This window comes from Dioscorea cayenensis, chromosome 5 (assembly GCF_009730915.1).
Source record: "Dioscorea cayenensis subsp. rotundata cultivar TDr96_F1 chromosome 5, TDr96_F1_v2_PseudoChromosome.rev07_lg8_w22 25.fasta, whole genome shotgun sequence".
NCBI lineage: Eukaryota > Viridiplantae > Streptophyta > Magnoliopsida > Dioscoreales > Dioscoreaceae > Dioscorea > Dioscorea cayenensis.
This window is the reverse complement of record NC_052475.1, coordinates 662424-681104: the sequence shown is the minus strand read 5'-3', so window position 1 is coordinate 681104 and position 18681 is coordinate 662424. Positions and strand designations below refer to the sequence as shown.

The window sequence follows — 18681 nt, the reverse complement described above, 5'->3', positions numbered from 1 at the left end:
TAACTGAGCCTAAGTGTATTGTGAACTATTCACCCTCAGTCTCGGTTTGATCTAGTAAGCCTGGATCTTGGCGAGCCCAACTTGAGACCCAACCTCGCAACTACATCAAATTAAATGGGACTAATTGGGCTTGAATGCTCTCCAAGCTGGGTTGCTCCTAACAAGAAGGTTGAATTTCGGTTCAAATCCACTTTAAATAGGGTTGAATATGACCAATTTAAACTTCTTATTTCTGATTTGAAAGAAGCTTGCATTCCCTCAAACTTTCTTATGGAAAAGAAGACTAGACAAGAACTCCCTAATTGGTGCACAGATGGTGTGAATGACTTGGAATGGGGACAACCAACATGAGCAGCGGCTAAACTTCGAGTCTTTAGTTTTCTAATGGAATCTTTCTCTCTTCCCAAGGGTTTCGGAATTATATTTCTCTCTTCCACAAGGTTATTTGAAAAGAACCTTTGCAATTTTCTACGTGATTTTACTAAAAAAAAAATTATAAATTTCGACTTTCTTATGATTTTTTTCATAATCTATATGGTCCATGAAGAAGATGCAATATAATTAACATAAATAAATAAATAAATTGTTCAATTCCAAGTTGCTTTTGTCTGCTCTCTACCCTTTTTATGCCTCTGTTGTTTTTTCCTTTCTCTCCACTCCTTGTGGTTAATTATTTTGTAGAACCTCGGTTCCTGGTTTGTCATTTTTGTATTGTTTCTCTTCTTATTGAATGTGGTTTATCCACTTTTTTCAAAATAAAAAAAACATGTGACGCACGATATTGGATACTAAAAATGAAAGTCTTCATCAAGAAAAGAAAGAAAGCAAATTATATTCCTAACGAAAATAAGCATATTCCATAAATCTGAATGATAAAATCATAAGAGCTCCATTTGTCTTTATATATATATATTAAGATAGTAATGTATTTATACCATTCATTTCAATTCAACAACACGTCTCCAAAGTGCTGTTATTGCTAATGCATTTACATATATATTTTAAAATAAATAAATAAATCACTGATTTTTAATGCATTCATTGTTTTTTTTAATATAAATATGGATATTGCTGTTGAACGGGTGATTTTTAATATATATATATATATATATATATATATGTGTTTTTTATTAATAAATGTGGTTCATCCATTTTTTTTAAATATATATATATATATATATATATGTGGTTATTGCTGATGAACGGGTGATATGTGTTGGCTCGTATTTTTTTTAATATATATTTTTATAAATAAAATCTCTATCAACAGTTTTTCAGTTCAATCTTTTTTTTCTCAATTACTAATTAAATAAGACCAGTTTTTTTAAAAAATAAATAAATAAACCATTTCCATTAAAATGGGAACCATACAGATGGACTCATACAAAACCAAATAAGACAGTATTCACCCAAGCATCATATTATATATATATATATATAAATTTATAGCAACAGCCATAACGTCACGAAACAACTCAACGCGCGTGAGAGAAAATGCGAGCATGGCCGGTGCCTCTCTTTGTTTCTTGTTAAACTATTCTTTCCAATATTTAAAGAGAAGTTGTAACTTAAATTAAAGTTCAGATTCAGTGATCCATTACATTTTTTTTTAAAAAAAAAAAGGAAAGAAAGCAAGTACAAAACTCTCCTTCAAGCGTACAAATACCACCACCACTCTGAAAAAACTCAACTGTAATAAATCCACAGTCATTGACCTGTTAATTTAATGAAAAAAATGAGATTTAATCATCATGGATCTGAAGACCAGTTTAAAAAAAGTCAAGCTAGTTTGATTAAAACAATATATACTAATTAAATTAATTAATTAGCCAGAGAAGGACAGGTAGGCAATCCTATGCCAATTGCTAAAGAAAGACTATCCATTCAATTCCATTGTAACCAACACCACAACATTTGCATTTCCTCACGCCAACCACCCTTGTAGATCTATATAACTTCTACTTAAAGAACACCACCATCTTCCCAAATCTGCAATCATCAAACACAACATAAGCTAAGCAATGGCAAAGCCATGGCTTTTAGCTCTCTCCATCATCACTTCTCTCCTCTTCTCATCAGTATCACCAGATTTCAACTATGTCCGTCCACCACCTGGAAAAATCATCACCTTGAAAAGCAACAAACCAGAATCACACCCACAACAGGCAAGTCATACATATATACCAAGACTCAATTTTCTCTTGTGCTAGCTGTTGTTGTTTAATTGGTAACATTAATAAGCTCTTTTAGTATTAATTGGATGCAGGTACATGTTTCAGCAGTTGGGAATGAGTACATGAGAGTCTCATGGATCACAGATGACAAGCATGCACCTTCAGTGGTTGACTATGGCAAGGTCACTGGCAAATATGAATGGTCAGCCACTGGTGAACAAACAAAGTATCACTACTTCTTTTATTCTTCCGGATTGATTCATCATGTCAAGGTTGGTCCTCTAGAGCCCAACACAATCTACTTCTACCGATGCGGCAAAGCCGGGGATGAGTACACCTTCAAGACATCCCCGGCCACTCTTCCTATTGAGTTTGCAGTCATTGGTAATTATTAATAAGTTGAACACAACTCTGATACTATTTTATAGCTACTTAATTATAATTTACATACAAATTAAGGCTAATTACTTTTTGTAGGAGATCTTGGACAAACGGAATGGACTGCTTCAACTTTGGCTCATGTTGATAGCTCGAACTATGACATGTTATTGCTTCCCTGGTGATCTTTCCTACGCCGACACTCAACAAACGTTGTGGGACTCATTCGGCCGGTTTGTTGAGAAATATGCTAGCAAGAGGCCATGGATGGTAACTGAAGGGAACCATGAGGTTGAGTCCTTTTTGTTTTTCATTGAACCCTTCAAAGCATACAATGCAAGGTGGCTCATGCCTTATGAAGAGAGTGGCTCAACTTCAAATCTCTACTATTCCTTTGACGTAGCTGGTGGTAGTGTACATGTTATCATGCTTGGTTCTTATACTGATTTTGACTCTAATTCCGACCAGTACAAGTGGCTTGTGTCTGATTTAAAGAAAGTCAACAGGGAGAGAACACCATGGTTAATTGTTCTACTTCATGCACCATGGTACAATACTAATTCAGCACATCAGGGTGAAGGTGAGAGCATGAGGCAATCCTTGGAGTCTCTTCTTTATGCTGCTCATGTTGATTTGGTCTTTGCTGGACATGTTCATGCTTATGAACGCTTTGTAAGTGAACTAGACTTCTTCTTCTTCTTCTTCTTCTTGTTATTGTTATTATTATTTAAGAAATATATATATATATATATATATATATATATTTGTTAATTTTGGATGATGCTTCTAATGCAGACAAGGATATATGACAATAAGGCTGATCCTTGTGGGCCTATGTATATCACCATTGGAGATGGAGGGAATAGAGAAGGTCTTGCGTTAGAGTGAGTCAAAATATAAGTATTAACTTTTCACTGTCTTTAAGTGAAGGATTTGAGAATCTTTTGACATTTTTTTTTTCTTTCTTTTTTTGGTGGTTGTTGTTTTGAATGAAGTTTTGAGGAGGATCACAAGTCAGTGTCACTCTCGATGTTCAGAGAGGCAAGCTTTGGGCATGGGCGATTGAAGGTGTTGAATGGGACGCATGCACACTGGTCTTGGCACAGGAATCAGGACTCGGATTCCAGTGTTGCTGATGAAATATGGATTGAAAGCCTAAGCAGCGTTGATGCTTGTAAGACTAGTGGAAAAAGCTCCTCCATCTTCATCTTCTTTAAATGATGAACTTTAATTTTTTTATTTTTCCTCTTTATCTTTATTTTTATTTTTCACCCACCTCTAGTACTCTAATACTAGAGGATACCTCCATCATCCTAACAAACAGAGGTACGGGTTTAACGTATGGCTTGTCACATTTCTTAGGAAAAACACTCTGATTTATCATTTATTTCAATGTGTTTATCATTTTCTTTTAAATTATGTGTAAAATTTTGAATAATTTTTTTTTTAAAAGAAAAATACGATAGCTCAACTACAAATTTTTTTATTATTTTTTTATTTTATAGTTAAATCAGTCTTTTACCAAAAAAAATGGGGAAAAAATTAAAAAATAACAACAAATGAAAAAGATACAACAACCCCACGAGAGGTGAAGCTTGGAAGAAAAAATAAAATAAAATAAAATAAAGAGAAGGACATGCATCATTCAAATTATTGATGATAAAAAGTTGTAGGGATCAAATTACTGGAGGGTCACGGAATAGTCTATTTTTATATTTATAAAGTTCTGAAAATGACTTTGTATCCTAAGGTGGAATATATTTTGTTAGCCTTTGTATCACTTCTTATTTTGTCATTTCGGTTTGTTGTAGTTTTATTTTGTGTTAGTTTTTCAGTTTTAATTGAAATAATTTATTTAATTTTTTTAAAATAAATAAATAAATAAATAACTGGGGTATCATCCAGAAGAGGGTAGTCACCTGGATCCCTCAAAGAGAAGACTGCCTTAGATAGCAGGATTACACCATTTCTTTTATATATTTGGACAGTAGTATAATAAAGTATAAATATAACACCAACTGGAAATGAGATTAAAAAAAAAAAACATAAGAAACATAACTTCATTCGACTTGCACCATCACACACGCAAGCAACGATTAGACAAACATTTCCTTTTCATTATAAATTACAGAAAACGAAAACACAACCACCATGCAAACCAAGCACAACCACACAAACCCACCCAATCGATCCAAGCCGTCGATCAATCCATCATCATCATCATAAAGATCTAGATCTTTTCGAGCTTGGAGGCCTTGACAAGTGGATTCGCTTTAGCGATGGCCTCACGCCCAACCGCCTTGAAATCAAAGCTACATCCATGCCTCTCCGGGTACCGGTGGGTCCCACAGTATGTGGCCCCACACCGGCACCGGAACCCGGTGAGCCCCAACTTCTTCCTGCACGCCGAGCACCGCCCAGCCTGTCGCCGCTCCTCCACCACACCCACCGCCAGCGAAGCCTCAACACCAGCGGGCTTTACAACAATAGATGCGGATGAGTCCACCGCCTCAACAGCGGTGGAAACATCGTCGGAGGATGAGGGAGAAGCGAGGAGGGATTTCTCGACGGCCATCTTCGCCGACGATGCCTGATCCTCTTTGAGTCGATAATCACGGTAACACTTTGAGCAAAGATTTTGCGTCGCCGGACTCCCAAAGAAGCCACAGTTGTTGGCGCACAACCGGTGACCTTCTTGGCATCTCTGCTCTTCCGCCATCCTCTATCCCTCTAAATCTAAAATCAAAACTAAGTATAAAACAAAGCGTACCTGATGAGCAATCCCCCTTCGCTTCTTCTCCTTTAAATCAAAAGGAATCGAAGAAGAAGAAGACGACGATGGTGGTAGGATTGATGGCTGCGAGAGAGAAAGAGGGAAACAAGGTGGAAAGAAATAGAAGGAGAGGGATCGAAGAAAGAGAGGAAGAGATCGAAATGGGGGAATGTGATTAATTAGAAGCAGAGGACGCGGAGGTCCATTAGGAATCAAAGGAACGAGCGACGTGGCATCACGGGATACGCGCTGTCACGATTCAAACTCTCACCCAAGACGGAAAACCACCGAAATCCAACACCAAAACCGGGAGCGGTTTTCCCACCTTGATTCCGGTTTTGGATGATGCCAATTTGCCATATTGCTTGTTTGTTTCCTTTCCTTTGTAAGTGGCCGTGGTTTTCATGATTATTACGGTTCGGCCATTGGCTCTTCAGATATCGTGCGGCCGTGATGGATGAGTCGGCAACTTTTGTCCGCTCTTGTCCATCTGATTGATTAATAAGATTACCGATTCTTTTTAACCCATCAAATCCTTTTGATTTAATTAAAATTGTATTTTTTTATTTAATAAGAACTTTTATAACAAACAGATTTGTTACGTTAATAATTAGATAACTCAATTATATGAGTTAAGAGCTGTAATATTTTATATAATATATAATTAGATTTAATATTGTTTATTAATACTATTTATAAGTATGGATGTAATTCTTCTATGAAAAAACCAACGGCCTTTGAATCAATTAGTATCGGATCCCTTATGTAAGGCGTTCATTTCGGAGAGATCCGAGATCGAATCTCATATCCTATATAAGATGAGAGTACGTTGGTCAGTGCTTGTCGTTTTTTCAAAAAAAAAAATCTTCTATGAAAAAAATAGTGGTTTCAATTTTTAAAAATTACAAAATTAAAAAAATTTAAACTATTATAATTAGTGTATTTATTTATTTATTTTTAATAATTTTTAATTTTTTTTATATAAAGTGGATAAACCACAATTGCATTAAAAGAGAGGAAAATATTACAAAGAAAAACAAAACAGATAAACAACTCTACTAGAAATGAAAATAAAAGTACATAACAAAGAAAACAAACGCTAAGAAACGAAACAGAACACTGAGACATAAGGAGGAGGAGAGAGGGACTTCTCCAATATACAGTAGCATATCAGGAAGACAATCCTTAAATCTTAGTGTTTCTCATCCGTTCGTTAAAAGGAAAAAATAAAAAATAAAATCAAGTGGGCATTTATGTACTTTTACGGCAAAGGCGAGGGCAATGAGTTGATAAGGACGCTGACGGAGTGAATGCGTGGCAGTACCGTACTTCCATTTCCCTTATCAGTGATCCACTAATAGATGGCGGGCTTGTTGAGCTATTATTTTCTCTTAATCTTGATTAAGTAAATGATAAAACAATGATTAGCTAGATAAATTAAATATAATTAAAGTAAGGAGAGAGAGAAAAGAGAGGCAGTGGGGGACAAGGTCTGTTGTGGTGGCTGATAGACACGTGTAGAGTAATATAAGCCTGGTGGGTTTGGGAGAAGGTGACGTGCCGAATGACGAGAGGGGCACAAATGGACGAGAGTAAATAATTTTTTCAAAGAGACGTGTTTGGTGAATATCAATATGAATTTGTTGGCATTGTACAAATAAGGACGTGTTGGTGTGCCAGTGCCATCGCATGTTAAATGAGACTTTAGCTTTATTTATATGGTCATGAGGATTTAAATTTTTTCAAACTGGTGCGCTGGTTTTGTACTTTCTTTATTATTATTAATTATATTTTTTAATATTTTATTTTATTTTATTTACATCGTGTTCTTCTTGCCAAAATAAAAAAAATTTAAAAGATTCTTAGTTTATTGTTGGTTCATTTCATATATTTATTTACTTTGTTTTACAATTACTTTAACAAGTGAATTAGTTGGAATGACTTCTATTAAATAAATTTATTAAAAATGTTTAGTGTAGGCTTAAACATGCTTCACTCCTTTGTGGAAATTGTGATTGCTAGACATAAATACTAGTTTTTATCCCACCAATGTACTCCTTATACGTTCTATATTGTTTTTTTTACACATTCTGTACTTGTGTCTATTCAGTAATTATAGTTTTAATATTTTGAAAAAAGCATTAAAATAAAAAAAAATGATATGCATTAACCAATAATCTCATAATCTATTAACAATAAATCCTCTACGTAAAGTGCTAATATTTTATTGAGGAGATGAGTTCAAAAATTTTTTTATAAAAGTGGATAAACCACATTCATAAAGAAAACACCGAAGACAAAATACAACAAGAGGAAAAAGCAGACTCCACGAAGTGGGAGGACCAAAGAACACAATGTCTCAGTAGAAAACCACAAAAGAGTGCTCAAACAAGAGAAGGGCAACCCCAAAAAGACAACAACACTACACATCTCCCGGGTAAGAACTATCCTCCCGGGAGGAACATGGTGCTCCACCTCCCTAGCAGAAATGAACTCAGTGCTCGCTGATCTTCTTAATTGGTTCTTCCAACTTTGCTCTTTTAGAGTCGTGAGTTGCATTCGACCCATATGAGAAACATATGAATAATCTTCACAATAAGAGAAGCAAACGAAGCATATGAAGATGAAAAATGCGAGCATTTCGTTCAATCCAGATATTCCAAGTAATGGCTCTAGCTAAGAGGTCCCAAAAGAAGGATAACGGCCTCTGGAAGTTATTTCGCCCAGCTTTCCCCACGGATCTCGCATGGATGAAGGACCGGATCGAACCTCGAACAAACCGTCCGAAGAAGTTCCAAACATGCAAGCAACAGGGACCGAGTGAGGAGGTGATCGATCGATTCAACATCAGCATGGCACATGACACAAGTAGTTGAAGAAACAAAAATTGCATCTTCTAAGTGCCAAATTTTTCCAACGAGAGAATCTTATCCTCCTAAGCCAGCCAGTTGAAGAGGTTGACTTTCCTAGTACCCCTTAGGATAATGGGTGACCGAGGACAACGAATTTCCCATCAATGAGGAAGGAATAGAAGGATTTAACAGAGAAACGACCATTAGGGGACAGGCCCCAGCGCTTTCGATCACTGCCCGAACTCTGTGGGGTTTGTAAGTTATCAAGTAAAGATCGCAAAGAGGGATATTGTTGAACGTTATTTCGCTCTTTATGTGAGTTATTGCGCTTTCAAATTTTTAACTCACATAAAGTGAAAGCATAAATATGATAAAATACTAATTTTCACATTTAGATATGTGATTCAGCTATATTTTATAAATAAAAAAAAAAAAATTGTTGAACGTTGTCTTCTTGATCACATAGCACAATAACAAAACCAATCCGGTCCATAAAACTAAAACATATTTTTGCAATGAGAATACTAATCAATAAGCAATAAAATGAAAAGATAAATAAAAGAATAAACAATGCATACCTGAGTTTTAAAACTTCCTGGTAATAAAAGAAGAAGAGATATGTGCATATAAGGTTCTAAGCACTAGTTGAAATTCAACATATACAAAATACAAATAGATGTGTTAGGATTCTAAGGACATATTTAACTTGCTCTACTATGTAATAACATTCATTATAGTATGTATTGAAATTTGTTTAGTTATTCAAATGATCATGATCTTATTTTTAAAAATTATCACGTCTTACGAATTTTTTATACATATTTTCAATTTAATTATAGCTCATGAAGAATAAATTTGGATTTAATAAAGCATTACAAACAGTTTATTGTTTGTTGTTTGGACCCGAATCCGGATTCGGATCCAAATAGTAAACCCGAACCCGAACCCGAACCCAAAACCTGAAATAAAAGGATATCTTCCACTCCTCGACGCGGGCGAAGAGGCGAAGGAGCGAAGAACTCATGGATGCGAACGAACCCCCAGCGGCGTCATCAGCGCCGCCCTCCTCCGAGCCTCCACCACCGCCCTCCTCCACGGTGGCGGCGCCGACGCCGACGCCGACGACTACTCCGTCTCAAACCTCATCCTCGTCCGCCCCTGCGACCACCGAAGTCCCGCCTCCATCCACCAGCACCTCCTCCTCCGCCCCCATACCGCCCCAATCGCAGCAAACACAGCAGTCTCAGACGAGGCCTCCAGTCGCCACTTCTCGGCCCCAGGGCCCTTTCCCCCACTTCTCGTCCCACATACCAGCCACCTCCTCTGCCGCCACTTCTACTGCTCCGATCCAGCGGGGCGGGATGGCAATTGGAGTTCCCGCCCACCATCCGAGACCCCATCAGCCAGGCCAGACCTTTTTCAACCCATCTACAACCTTCAGTCAGCCCTACTCTGGCCTTCATCGCCCCGACCAGTCCTCCTTGTCAAATGCCCAGGTAATCGATGATTATTTGGCATAGTGTTTCTGCTCTTTATGTTTGTATTCGATTGCATTGATGTTTTGTGACTGGATTAGTGATGTGATGTATGGATCGTGTAGCTTCAGGTTAGCAACGAGGAAGAGCTTTGTTAGGTTTTTTATGCTTAGACAGTTACCTAATCTACTATTTTTTTCCCGCTGCAACTGTCTAGATTGGCATGCTCTAGTAGGAACATTATCCTCTTTCACAACCTTCTTGTACTGTAGTTTCGCAAGTTCCTGATTTCTTAGGTCTGACCTACATTGCCATGCTTATTCATGGATAAGCTGAACTTATCAGGTCTAAAGTTAGAATCTTGAAGGCTGGGGTGGTTTATTTCACCATAGGTTGTCACTTTTTGATTCATTGCTCTTGCTTCTGTTATGTAACTGGTTTTCCAGGCCAGGCAACCTGCTCCTGGGATTCAGACCATTGGCATGATTGGTTCTATTAGCTCTGGTTCTCAGATGCGCTTGAGTGGAGTTGCTGGACAGCATCCACGGCTTGGTCAGCCAACAGCAAGATCAGCATCTCCAGCAACTAGTCAATCTTTAAGTGCCCAAGTAAGCTGCCAAAACTCTATATATGTTATCCAAACGAACCTGGTTATCACTCCTGTTCACCGAATTTATGTTGAGTGATAAGTGTGTTTCAATCTATCAAACCTATAAATTGCTTATATCGTTTGATGTTGGCTTTTGCTGGGTTCTGTCATGCAATTCTGTTTATGAAAATGTGCAATTGTACCTTATATTGCTTCCTTGTGCATTGACTAGTATTTTGTGCAGATTCTATTTCGTATATTTCTGTCTGGTGTTTCATATGACATCTTCCATCTTTTCTATGTTCATTTCTGACCTACAGCTATCATCCCAGCTTTCCAACTAGAACATTGTGGGACTTTAAGCCAGTGCCCCTTTTGTTTTCCTGATAATCTCTTACTTAGATTTTCAGTGGTGTGAAGCAATGTAAATAACTCTGTGAACTTTTAATTTCCATGCTTAATTTGATTCAGCTTTTTTATTTTCATTTATAGAAATTTCAAACCCATGGTTTAGCAAGACCTCCAATGGCCTCTTCAAATACCCCAACATCTGGAGCACAAACTCCTCAAACTCTTGATCAACAATGGATGGCAGCCCAAGGAAAACAGTTGCAAGCATCTCCTTCCTCTCAATACAGGCCACAGTTGAAGCAACAGGTACCTCAGCAAAGGCCGCAGCTTTCCCAGCAACATCAGCATTCTTTACAGAGCACTTTACTACAGCAGCAGCAACAACAACAACAACAAAAGAATCTACCGCTGCATCTTCAACAAATGCATCAACAGCAGTCTGCTTTGCCAAATCAGTCACAAGAACACAATCAACAGTTCTTACCATCAAGAAGCCAACAAATGCTGCCACCACAGCAAGGTGCTCGTGCTCATTTGTCAGTTCAGCAGAAGTCAAATATTCCAGCATCATTACAGTCTGCTGCTCAAACGGGGCCTATTTCTTCAGTTGTTGCCCCAGATCCTGAATCTGGTACTCAGATTCTCAGCAAGAGAAGTATCCGTGACTTGGTGGCTCAGGTGATTGATGCATCTTGTCTGATTCCTTGTCCTGAAAATTCGAAACAAGTCATATATCTGCATCAGACGCAGAACTTAACATGCATACTAGTTTTACAAAGCAATATTTGAAGTATAGAAATTAGTGAACATTGCGTTCCTGGTCATCGCTTTGCAAACCCTTAGTAAATACATGTATTCGTGATGGTGCTGGAAGTACTGACATATGATAGTGTCAATTTATAGCTTCTCATCCTATATCTCTGCACTGCTGACCTACGAGGGCTACAGTGGTGATGTTAGCTTGACATAATTTTCATTTAAGATCCTGATGCAGTGATTTTATTTTATTTTTTAATTCAGATTCAGCCCAAATATGTGAAAGGTTTATGTAATGTGCAAACTCCAAGGCTTTTAACCATCCTTTTCTTTTGAACAGATTGATCCATCCGAGAAGTTGGATCCTGAGGTTGAAGATGTTCTAGTGGAGATTGCTGATGATTTCATTGAATCTGTAAGTCCTACTTACCATGCATAGCTTAGCATGTTGACAAGCACAAAACCAAATAGTTTGGACCTTAATGAAGTGCTTGTGGTTATGGATCAGAAAGGGTAGAGTGTGAGGAATTCATTTCTATCTCAGGGGAAAAAATTGTGAGGGAGTGCTTGTCAGTAAAGAATTGATGTTGCTATGCTTTTTGGTGTCGAGGGTTTCTACTACTGACTCTCTGGTTCATGATTCTGTAGGCAATTTGTTAAATTAATTTCTCTTAATGGACAGATAACAGCATTTGGTTGCTCTTTGGCTAAGCATCGAAAATCTACCACACTGGAAGCAAAGGACATACTTCTTCATGTCGGTAAGTGAATTCAGTGTTGTCTATTGCTTTATTGCCTACTTTTGCCACCTTTTTCTGACTTTCTCCTGCTGATTATTTACATTTTATATGATTGGTTCATTTGATATTTTGGATGCAGAGAGAAATTGGAGTATGTCACTCCCCGGGTTTAGTGGAGATGAGATTAAGTGCTATAAGAAACCTGTGAGAGTTTCAAAACCACATATAAAGAATTTTAAACGTAATTGCTTGGTTAGTATACTTGCTCTAATTTTATTTTATTTTTTCTTTGTTGTTGTTTTCTGCTGCAGGTTATAAATGATATTCACAAGGAAAGACTTGCTGTGGTATGTATTATATCCTATAAAATTTTATGATTTGAATTGCATGCATCTTGTTGTTATCCATGCCCTTGTATGGTTATGGGCCAGTCATGCTAGGTTTATATATTACATACATCATGTGTGCCATTTGCTGTGTTTTTTAGATCAAGAAATCAATGGTAGCAACAGGCGATTCAGGGAATGTGAAAAACCCCACTTCTACACAAGCTGCAGCAAACTCCAAATCTCATGCTGCCAAACCACCTCCGGCCTGAAGCTTCGACAGTTTGTTCTCATCCTCACTGACTTCCTCAATCCATCCTACAAATCTTTTTGTAGTATCCTTCTTCTTAACATGTGCAGACTAACTCCTCATGCCAGATAACTTACATGTTTTGACTCTCTTGGTCGATTGAAAAGAGTGTTACTCAATGAATCAATCACCATATTCATCATGAGGAGGATTCTGTCTGCCATGTTATACCCTTTTGTAGTACTATTTCTTAATTCTACCTGCAAATTTTGCCGGATTCTTTTGCAAACGTTGTGTCACTGGTTAGATTAGATTGTTTCCTAACATTGCTTGGCATATGAGCGCATGTGATCTTGCCTACCTTGTTATCTGTATCTAACGTGACTCTTTGTTATTTTCATGGTTCAAGCTTATTCTATCCAAGTGTGTAACATGATGTGCCTTACAGTCATCACCCTGATCCTATTTGTGTCGTGACACACCAGCATTGCAAGTGCCTACCTACGGCAAGATATTAAATTTTTTTGCAAAAAGTATCCCATTATAATTTTATAAGAATAATAAATCAGGAAAAAGAAGGGCAAATTGCTGCCAAATGCATCCTTATCATTTTGGGCCGCTGATTTGGATCCCATTGAAGAAATGTATTATTTTATGAAAACAACTTGGCGTACTTTTACAAAAAAAAAAAGCTGTGAGCCTGAATGAAAAAATAATAATAATAATAATAATATGGCAAGATGAGAATCTACCGCACAAACCAAGATAGTATTTCATTCAATTTCAAATCAAGTCAATGAACTTTTTTTTTGTTTTAAATGTGTCAATGAACTTATTATAAAAAAATTAATTTAATTATTTCATTGATTAGGACTAGAATTCAAAATTTCAAACATGTTACAAAATACTCGCCATCGTTTTCTCCGTCCTAAAAACGAAGATATCCAAAGATTGTTCTTTCGATTCATAGTCGAAGCCAATTATCATCGTGGACCACTCATTTTACGCCACGTGTACTGAGATCTTCTTTTTAAAGCCATGGCATATGCCACCGTCTTCTTATTTCTCACGAGTCGTAAGAGAAAAAAAAGAAGTATAAATTTCGAGGGAGAAGAGAGAGCGCGAGACGGAACCCTTTCGCTCGTCTCTCTCGTCTCTCTTCCTTGAAACCCTAGCATTCGTTGATCTTCGTCGAGGAGGAGTGGGGGGTAATGGAATCCTTTGGAGATTTGAATTCGAACTCACATGGGCATCTGGAGATCGGGGGACAACCACTTTCGAAGAAGGAAAAAGTCATCATCGATACGGATCCTGGGATCGGTACCACTTTGTTCTCCTGTTTTCTTTTCAATTGAGGCTCTGATTCTTGCCCTTTGTTCGATTGCATTGCTTTATCGGGGCTGTAGTGGATTTTGTTTTCGTATAATAGCGGAGATCTGTATGGGATCTGGTTGATTGCCCTGTCTGATGTTTTTAAAGAAGCTATTTGGAATTTAGATTTCATTCTTATGCTATTCTATTGTCCCATGAAACTTGATTTTTACGCAATCTGAAGGTTCACTACTGAACTATTTATGGCTAATTATTCTGTTATTCTTTTGCAAGTTCTGATTTTTCTCTTTGTTCCTTGATCTATTGATATTTCCCCTCTGTTTTCTTTTAAAAAAAAAAGTTTTTTTTTTTTTAATAGTAAAGCTGCAATTCACTGTACGTTGGGTGCAAAATTCCCTTACTAGTGGGTTTTTCATGTCCCTTTCAGTTAGGCTTGTGCTGGAGTAATATAGTTTCGGCTTTTTTATGGTTTTGTTTTTGGAGATGGAAGTCTATGAGAACCAGGATGCTGACCTGACCTTTTTTTTTTTTCTCTGTGCCTTTTATGGTAACAGATGATAGCATGACTATTTTGATGGCTTTTCAAACACCAGAGATTGAGATTCTAGGTTTGACAACAATTTTTGGCAACGTCAGTACAGAAGATGCGACTCGCAATGCTCTGCTTTTGGTATGTGTCATGCTTGACTCATCTTTATTTGTCATGTGTTTGATGTTTATAAAGACATTAATCGTTATCTCTGTGTGTGTGTTATGAAAAAGGATAGTGTGAGATTGCAGGGCGTTCTGGACTTCCGGTGGCACAAGGTAGTGATGAGCCTTTGAAGGTATGGATCTGATCACCTGCAGCTTACCACTGTCTGCTATTTATTATCTGGAAGTATTGTTGTTATATTTTTATTATTGAGTTAGATGGGATGCTAATTGCCAAGTGTGCTTGTTAGTTAAAATTGAAATGGTATACCTTCTAGAATGAAGTGAAGTCCTCTTTGCTTCAGTAAGGTTGTGTGAAAATTAAATGGAAGGCAGTATCTCTGTAAAATTGAGAAACTTTCTGAATTTGGTGTTGTAACTTTTCAGGCGCAATAGAGATTTCTGCATTATAACTTTGTGTCTTATCTGATATGCTATGCCCATAGCAGATTGTTCTCTTGGTTTGAGGGAAGAAAATGATAAACCTATAAGACTTCCATGAACATTATACATACTGATGTATTTTTGTCCAGAAACAAGGGTGACTTATATATCTAGTTGATACAATTTACTGTTCATCAAAATCTTATGAAAATTATATGACTTCATTTTTTATGCGAGTTAACTTTCTACACCGTCTCATTTTATACCAACTTTAAATGGCAAAGGGCACTGATTTTCTTTTGACTTGGATTGTCATGAGAGTTTCTTCTCATGAATTCATTTGTCAGCCATTTGTACTGTCATTCTTGTAGTTAAAGTACCATTTTTCTGTTTCATGTTATTAGAGGGGGAAGCCACGAATTGCTGATTTTATTCATGGTTCTGATGGGTTGGGGAATATATCACTTCCCCCTCCTAAAGGAAAAAGGATCGAGAAAGGTGCCGCTGAATTTTTGGTTGACAAGGTTTCTGAGTTCCCAAATGAAGTATCTATACTGGCATTGGGACCTTTAACAAATTTAGCATTGGTAAGTTACTCTGTCCCATCATCCTTTAACCGAACTTCTGATAGGAAAGTTATGTATTATTTATTGCAAGTGATAACTATTATCTACATTTACATGCACAGGCCATCAAAAGGGACTCGTCCTTTGCTAGCAAGGTTAAGAGGATTGTTGTCCTTGGCGGGGCTTTCTTTGCATCTGGGAATGTGAATCCTGCTGCGGAAGCTAATGTAAGATAAATCATTTGATTTTAAATTTTGGGGAACTGGATAACTTCTGTTCTTTTCCATTAATGCCTACTGTGTTATTTATTCATTTGTCATTTGCATAAAAGTGTGATAAATCAGGGATAAATTTATCCACGTGCCTAGGATTTGAATTTATCTAGTTTGTGGAACCATTCACCTAAGATGGTGATTTGTTATTTAAAACAAAATAAGCTGAGAAAATGCCATCTAATGATTTCTGAACTATTTCACAGATTTACGGGGACCCTGAAGCTGCTGATATTGTGTTCACATGTGGAGCAGATATTCTTGTTGTCGGAATAAATATCACCACCCAAGTTTGTTTAAAAGGTTTTGGTCTTTTTATTTTTATTACTTGTTCCGGTTATACCACACTTGAATTCATACGCATCCTGATACTGCCCATGATTTCAGATTCAGACCTCCTTGAGTTGAGAAACTCTAAAGGAAGATATGCGCAGCTCCTATGTGATATGTGCCAATTCTATAGGGATTGGCATGTAAAATCTGATGGTGTCTACGGTAAAGAAGCTCTCTATTCTTTCTTTTTCGCTATAAATATTTGTAATTTATCCCGTCTAACATGAACAAAATTCTCAAATGCAGGTATTTTTCTGCACGACCCTGTTTGTTTTGCTGCACTGGTTCGACCGGATTTATTTTCATTTAAGAAGGGTGTTGTAAGAGTTGAGACACAAGGCATCTGTGTGGGACATACCCTAATGGATCAAGGATTGAAGAAGTATGGTTTTTCTTGCTTAGTTTGGATTTTGTTTAATTTAATTTGAATTCGACTTACTGCTGAACACCAATCTATATATATGTTGCAGCTGGAACAGCAGTAACCCATGGTCTGGCTATTCACCGATCTCAGTAGCATGGTCAGTTGATGTTCCCAGGGTTATTTTATTCGTTAAAGAGCTGCTCATGAAACCTTGAAATTTGAATATGATTATGTGTGATCTATTGAATTATTATGTATTCTGAATACATTACTTGTCTTGTTTATTCAAATGACATTCGTCCACTTTTAAAAGAATTCAATCTTTGGATTTGTTGTGTTTTATTGGTTTAAAATGAGCTCCAATCAATTCCTTTGTGCTTCAATGTATTTCTTCTATCAAAAATGTATCATACAACCAAACTGTGCCATCCACCATGGATAAATTACTGCCTCATTTTATTAATAAATTTCTTTGAGCTTCAATGTGCAAGTCTAATAGGATGCAATCCACCATTGCTTATTGCCTTATTCTATTATTTTTCTTTTATTTTGAAAGTGGGAATTCAATTAATGCAGTCGTATGGAATCAAGTTCAATTCTGTTTATCTAAAATAATAACAAGCATATATGTTGTTATTTATGATTTTAACTTCTCTTGCGCACACTCTGATGGTAGATGTTATTAAAGGTAAATAAGTTAACATAGATAATAGTATATTATTAGCTATGCATTATGTATATATATATATAATGAAGAGAAAAGCTAAAAGACAGCCATCATATCAGCCTTTCTCTCTAGCTTGTTGCAGTTGCATTGAACTGAGACACAAGGCAATCAGTACTAAAAAGACCAGAAGAAACAAACTCACGGTCACCACCCAACACCGGCATTGCCACTCCCATCTTAGCCCTGCTCTTATAATCCTTTCTATAAGTCCTCCCAAGCACTCCATCCACCTTCTCACTCACACCATACAACTTGAACCCCAAATCCAAATGAGCCAAACTCTCATCTTTCCCCACATTATACTTGTGCACCTTTGACTCCTCTTGAGTCACTGGCACAACCAAAGCCAAGATCTCCACCTTCCCTTCCACTTCCAACTTCACTCCATTGCTCACACGTGTGCGAGTAATAAACACTCTAGGATCACTCATGGACTCCCACACTGCACCTTCATTTGAATTCAGAGTTATAGAGTGCTCATTGAAGTAGAGTTCAAGCTGATCAATAGTGTCATCCCACAGTGTTGTATTAATCTTTTTAGCACCAATGAAGAGCTTATGATTATTGAAGAGGATAGCAAGGGATTGGACCCAGGTGAAGTCACGTCGTTTCGAGGCCGATGTCGGGTTATGTTTGCCGATAAAATGTGCGTTGATGTGGAGGTTTGAGTCAGTCACCAAGCAAAAGTCTTTGTCTTTCCGGCCATGGAAGTAGAAGGTGATGCCATCCCCGCCAATGAAGCGTGGGTCCTGGCAAACAGCACCAGGTCTATTGCATTCTGATAAATGGTGTTATATATTAATGTTAATTGGTGTTCATTGGTGTTATATATATAGTAAAGAATAATTAAAGAGAGTTATAATAAACTTACGGCAGATTGGCTTGCAGAGGGTGCAGTCCATTAAGCAACTCTGTGGGCATTGTGGAGGACATGGTAAAGAGACATAATAGCATTTTGGGTAGAAACTCAGCCTGCATCTCACCTTCCTTGGATATAATTTTTCAAACCCTTCAACTCTGGTTGTACATGCTATCAGAAACATAACTAGAACAAAGCTAATAATAGTATTGATTAATCCTTTGTTTCTCTTCATATATGTATTCATAGCTTTTATATGTAGATATATATCTGTTTTCTTTACTCCTTGGTGTGATCATCATCATCTTCATCTCTTGGTCCTTTTATAGTGTCAGGATTGAATTCACGTTCATTTTGCAAGTGCATAACAATGTCTTTGGGAATCTCGTGAACAAAGGACTTATATTGTTCAGGCATGCATGGAGTGGAGACAGTGCTTTTGAAACACATGCAAATGCATGGATGAGGGTGTGTACATTGAGCCTTG

General features: G+C 37.1%; 5 protein-coding genes across 5 annotated transcripts; 3 read left to right on the top strand and 2 right to left on the bottom strand.

Annotated features, from left to right (window-relative positions):
- Positions 1 to 1929: 1929 nt before the first annotated feature.
- LOC120261521 (purple acid phosphatase 22-like) lies at positions 1930 to 3968 on the top strand. Its single transcript, XM_039269439.1, is given in 7 exon segments — positions 1930 to 2165; positions 2267 to 2558; positions 2652 to 2728; positions 2730 to 3224; positions 3348 to 3436; positions 3548 to 3752; positions 3754 to 3968. Coding segments are annotated over 7 exon segments (1332 nt in total). The 5' UTR covers positions 1930 to 2021; the 3' UTR covers positions 3784 to 3968.
- Positions 3969 to 4593: 625 nt separating this feature from the next.
- LOC120261522 (zinc finger A20 and AN1 domain-containing stress-associated protein 6-like) lies at positions 4594 to 5569 on the bottom strand. The gene has a single exon (XM_039269440.1). It carries the CDS (start codon positions 5269 to 5271, stop codon positions 4783 to 4785), a length of 489 nt encoding a protein of 162 aa, XP_039125374.1. The 5' UTR covers positions 5272 to 5569; the 3' UTR covers positions 4594 to 4782.
- A 3607-nt stretch (positions 5570 to 9176) lies between these two features.
- LOC120262201 (transcription initiation factor TFIID subunit 12) lies at positions 9177 to 13082 on the top strand. The gene is made up of 8 exons (XM_039270276.1): positions 9177 to 9673; positions 10099 to 10260; positions 10734 to 11270; positions 11689 to 11763; positions 12031 to 12109; positions 12228 to 12292; positions 12400 to 12435; positions 12576 to 13082. The coding sequence occupies exons 1-8, from the start codon at positions 9200 to 9202 to the stop codon at positions 12684 to 12686; spliced, it is 1539 nt and encodes a 512-aa protein (XP_039126210.1). The 5' UTR covers positions 9177 to 9199; the 3' UTR covers positions 12687 to 13082.
- Positions 13083 to 13738: 656 nt separating this feature from the next.
- Positions 13739 to 16936, top strand: LOC120260418 (probable uridine nucleosidase 1). Its single transcript, XM_039267896.1, has 9 exons — positions 13739 to 13984; positions 14551 to 14666; positions 14764 to 14823; positions 15478 to 15660; positions 15762 to 15866; positions 16118 to 16214; positions 16299 to 16406; positions 16491 to 16626; positions 16715 to 16936. Exons 1-9 carry the CDS (start codon positions 13876 to 13878, stop codon positions 16821 to 16823), a joined length of 1023 nt encoding a protein of 340 aa, XP_039123830.1. The 5' UTR covers positions 13739 to 13875; the 3' UTR covers positions 16824 to 16936.
- Positions 16937 to 17403: 467 nt separating this feature from the next.
- On the bottom strand, positions 17404 to 18611 carry LOC120261513. The gene is made up of 3 exons (XM_039269431.1): positions 18478 to 18611; positions 18207 to 18352; positions 17404 to 18113 (listed from the first exon to the last, which is right to left on the bottom strand). Exons 1-3 carry the CDS (start codon positions 18609 to 18611, stop codon positions 17404 to 17406), a joined length of 990 nt encoding a protein of 329 aa, XP_039125365.1.
- Positions 18612 to 18681: the final 70 nt, after the last annotated feature.

Bases quoted from the DNA above. Each gene is read 5' to 3' on its own strand.
- LOC120261522 (XM_039269440.1), bottom strand. From the start codon at position 5,271: ATGGCGGAAGAGCAGAGATGCCAAGAAGGTCACCGGTTGTGCGCCAAC.
- LOC120262201 (XM_039270276.1), top strand. From the start codon at position 9,200: ATGGATGCGAACGAACCCCCAGCGGCGTCATCAGCGCCGCCCTCCTCC. The intron at 9,674-10,098 runs GTAATCGATGAT...CTGGTTTTCCAG, and splicing joins CCTCCTTGTCAAATGCCCAG to GCCAGGCAACCTGCTCCTGG. The intron at 10,261-10,733 runs GTAAGCTGCCAA...TTTCATTTATAG, and splicing joins GTCAATCTTTAAGTGCCCAA to AAATTTCAAACCCATGGTTT.
- LOC120260418 (XM_039267896.1), top strand. From the start codon at position 13,876: ATGGAATCCTTTGGAGATTTGAATTCGAACTCACATGGGCATCTGGAG. The intron at 16,215-16,298 runs GTTTTGGTCTTT...CCATGATTTCAG, and splicing joins CACCCAAGTTTGTTTAAAAG to ATTCAGACCTCCTTGAGTTG. The intron at 16,407-16,490 runs GTAAAGAAGCTC...TCTCAAATGCAG, and splicing joins AAAATCTGATGGTGTCTACG to GTATTTTTCTGCACGACCCT.
- LOC120261513 (XM_039269431.1), bottom strand. From the start codon at position 18,611: ATGCCTGAACAATATAAGTCCTTTGTTCACGAGATTCCCAAAGACATT. The intron at 18,353-18,477 runs GTAAAGAAAACA...ATGTACAACCAG, and splicing joins GATGATGATCACACCAAGGA to AGTTGAAGGGTTTGAAAAAT. The intron at 18,114-18,206 runs GTAAGTTTATTA...ACCATTTATCAG, and splicing joins CCTCTGCAAGCCAATCTGCC to AATGCAATAGACCTGGTGCT.